At 52.7% G+C, this 3751-nt stretch overlaps 1 protein-coding gene across 8 annotated transcripts in view; it reads right to left on the bottom strand.

Moving 5' to 3' along the window:
- Nucleotides 1–3047, bottom strand: part of EXOC7 (exocyst complex component 7) — a 20755-nt gene extending 17708 nt beyond the window's left edge. For all 8 annotated transcript variants that reach the window (XM_017884742.1, XM_017884740.1, XM_017884739.1 and 5 more), the window contains exons 1-4: nucleotides 2887–3047; nucleotides 2624–2689; nucleotides 626–810; nucleotides 220–325 (exon numbers count right to left, since the gene is read on the bottom strand). In XM_017884742.1, coding sequence (XP_017740231.1) covers nucleotides 220–325; nucleotides 626–810; nucleotides 2624–2689; nucleotides 2887–2946 — 417 coding nt within the window. In that variant the 5' untranslated portion in view covers nucleotides 2947–3047. The remainder of the gene's footprint in view (nucleotides 1–219; nucleotides 326–625; nucleotides 811–2623; nucleotides 2690–2886) is intronic.
- Nucleotides 3048–3751: the final 704 nt, after the last annotated feature.

Here is a 3751-nt window from a genome sequence, read left to right on the forward strand (position 1 = left end):
TTTTAATAAAATTTTTTATTAAAATAAAAACATGTAATTTTTAATAATAAAAAATGTGTAATTTTTGAGGCAGAGATACTAATGCCTAGAGGATGTACTGTGCTATATCCTTCTGTGTATTCTACTGTGTACATCCTCAAGCTGGCCCCATGTCCCTCATGAGACCAGGGCAGAGACTGATATCCCCAAGCTCCTCACATTATTCTGCAGATCCCTTACCACTTTGTTGAGTTCTGGGCTGTCTGGGCTGTTGTCCTGGAAATACTCCACTGCCTTCTGAATCTTGGCCATGCTTCCCAGGTACTCTTCCAGCCTACCTGTGGGGCTGGGAAGGAAAAGAGCCAGGTCAGGCTGGGGCAAGGGGTGTGAAGAAGGACTAAGGACACAGTATTTGGAAGGGAAAGAGGAGAATTAATACATGGGACTCCAGGCTCAAATATATTCTATCCCCACCGCCGCCTTTTAAGGCTTAGGGCTTAAAAGGCATCTCACTGTGTTGTCCAGGCTGGTCTTGAACTCCTAGTCTCAAGTGATCCTCCCGCATCAGCATCCCAAATTGCTGGGATTACAGACCAACCCTCTGGTCCAGGAGGGATTAGGAATTGACCCTATGGGCCTAACTCACCCCTCTCTGATGATCTTCTCAGTGTCACTGGCCACATGGTAGTAGCTGATGACATGGTCCAGGCAGGACAGTGTCTTCTCAACATTCTCCTGCAGCCGCTGCAGATTCTCCGTCTGCTTGTGCACGGGGATGATGGAGTTCTCTAGCTTCATAAGGCGGCTCTCAAAGGATGATAAGATAGACACCTGCAGGAGGGAAGCCTCTTGATCTCAGGCCTCATGGTGGTCCCAGCACTGCTTCTACACACCCACCTTGGGCATTTCCTGCCTTTTCTCTGGGTTTCTAGACAATAAACTCCACAAAGGAAGGAAGAGGGTGTATCTGCTCCCCACTGTATCCTCAGCACCCATCATGTGCCTAGCATATAGTAGGTGATTTAAGACAAATTGGTTGAAATTTTATTTGAAGGCAAACCAAGCATCAAATTAATTCTTCCTAAAATAATCAGCCCAAGATGGCTTCCCTTCCACCTTTTGAAGCCAGATCTCAACTTCTGCTCTCTTTGAAGCATTCCTAAACTGGACTGGAAGTAGTTTCATACAGAGAAGCCTCGAATGCATTTCTGTATCTTCAAAACCCTCTTAAGGATGAAACTCATTGACTAGAGGCTGGGCGTGATGGTTCATGCCTCTAACCCTAAGAATTTGGGAGGCTGAGGCAGGAGGATTGCTTGAGACTAGGAGTTCAAGACCAGCCTGGACAACACAGTGAGACCCTGTCTACACACACAGACACACACACACACACATAATTAGCAAGGTGTGGTGGTGTGTGCCTACAGTCCCAGCTACTAGGAGGCCGAGGCAGGAGGACTGCCTGAGCCCAGGAGTTAGAGACTGCAGTGAGCTACGGTCATGCCACTGCACTCTAGCCTGCACAACAGAGCCAGACCCTGTCTCTAAAAAAAAATAATTTTATTTTTATTTATTTATTTATTTATTTATTTATTTATTTATTTTTTTGAGACGGAGTCTCGCTCTGTGGCCCAGGCTGGAGTGCGGTGGCCCGATCTCAGCTCACTGCAAGCTCCGCCCCCTGGGTTCCCGCCACTCTCCTGCCTCAGCATCCCGAGTAGCTGGGACTACAGGCACCGCCACCTTGCCCGGCTAATTTTTAAAAAATATTTTTAGTAGAGACGGGGTATCACCCTGTTAGCCAGGATGGTCTCGATCTCCTGACCTTGTGATCCACCCGTCTCGGCCTCCCAAAGTGCTGGGATTACAGGCGTGAGCCACCGCGCCCGGCCAAAAAAATAATTTTAAAATTAAATTTTTTAGAAAAGGACTAGGACTTTATCATTGTGTGACTAAATACAAATACGTTTGTATTTACTCACTTTGTGCTTTTCCAGTCTCCCCTAGGAATAAAGAAGGAACCTCACTTATTGAGTACCATTGTATACCAGGCACTGAGCAAGATGCAGTGGCATGCATTAGCGTATATGACCTTCACAGACATACTGGGAGGCTGGCACAGTCTCTGCTTTAGCAGATGAATTCGCTGACTCCAGAGTTACCTATCAGGAGCCACACACTTAAGCAGCAGGGCAAGGACTAGATGCCAGATCTGCCTGACTTCAGAGCTCTTTCTTTCCCTGAAGTCCTCTGGAGTGAAGGCTGAGTCTTCTCTGCTCTCAGGAATCTCAAAGTGCCAACCTCCTGGACAGAGGATCCATTGACGATGACATATGTCCAGTACCTAGCCCAACTAACTGGTCAGACTCACTGAGTGTTTGCAGGAGAGAAGGAAAAATGGCGAGCTTAGACAGAAAGCAGCAAGTCCAGGCCAGGGGGAAGTGCAGCCTCCTCAGTGAGGGGACGGAATATGGGGAGGGGGCTAGGCAGGAGAGATGCCACACTGTTGCTAGATAAACCCACACACTGCCTGCGTCGCTACCCATGACAGAACCCCAGGCCGCAGGAACCGGAACCGCCAGGGCGCAAGGCTTTCCCCCAGGGTGCGGAGGCCTGCCCCCTCCCCAGCTGCGAGGAGACTCACCATGTTCTTAGTGAGCTGGTCGCTCTTCTCCAGGCTGTCTCGGATGAAGGACAGCGTCTCCTCCTCCTGGTGGCAGGCAAGGGGAAGACATCACCAGAAACCAGAAGCTAAAGGAGACCACTGCGTCCCGACCCCAGGGTCTAGCCCCCAACCCCATCTCCTCGCTGGGTGCGCTCCCTCCCACCCCTGCCTCCTCTCCGAGTAGACACTCAGGCCCCGCTGTTGGCCCCTTTCCCTCACCTCCTCCCCAGGCCCACGCCCACCTGCTTCAGCTTGTCCTCGATCTCCCGCCGCCGGGCGGATGCCTCCTGTGGGGGAATCATCGCTCCGAACCCCACAGTTCCCACTCCCCACTATCTTTCCTCCGCGGGCCCACCGGGCCCCAGTCCCCGTCACACCCACTTCCGCTCTTGGTCCCGCCCCGGGACACCTGGGCGGAGCCAGGTTGGGCGTGGGGGCGGAAGTGCGCCTGCGCAGAGCCCAGGAACGGACCGACGGCCATCTTGAGTGTGGCTGGGGAGTGACGTATACTCGGATCGTACACGGGACCTCGACGCGGGATCCTTTCCTCAGGAGAGGTTTTTGACGGGCCTTATGTCCCGCGGCTGGCAGGACGCTTACAGCTCACTTGCTGTTTTCGTTGAAAGACCGAGCCTTTTCATAAACACTGCTGGGGAAGGCGACGAATTCCTTTCCCCAGGTCGCATTCTGTGGGCAGGCACCAAGGCCGATTGTGTTCCCCACAGCGCCCCGCACAGAGCAGGTGACACAGTAGATGCCTGACGTGTGTCCATGTCATGAACCAGGGGCTTGTGTAGTCGTTTCCCCCTTCCACCCTGCATTACGCAAAACCGTATCCTGTGGGCTGGCGGGGCTGCTCCGGAGCTCCAGGCCCAGTCCCAGCTTCCAACTGCAGCTCCAGGGGATGGGGTGGTGGGCGCCCCTGGATCAGCTTCCCTGCGGGGTTGGATGTTGTGGTTGCACACCCAGCTCCTGAAAAACCTAGAATTACTCCTTCCTCTAACCCGTCCCTGTCCACCCTGCCTCTGGCCCCCAGCCTTGAGAAAGGACATGGCCGACCAACTTGGTTCAGTCCTCCTGTGGTCTCAGTGTCCAGACACCGGGAAG

Source organism: Rhinopithecus bieti, unplaced genomic scaffold (assembly GCF_001698545.2).
Source record: "Rhinopithecus bieti isolate Rb0 unplaced genomic scaffold, ASM169854v2 scaffold_13400, whole genome shotgun sequence".
Taxonomy (NCBI): domain Eukaryota; kingdom Metazoa; phylum Chordata; class Mammalia; order Primates; family Cercopithecidae; genus Rhinopithecus; species Rhinopithecus bieti.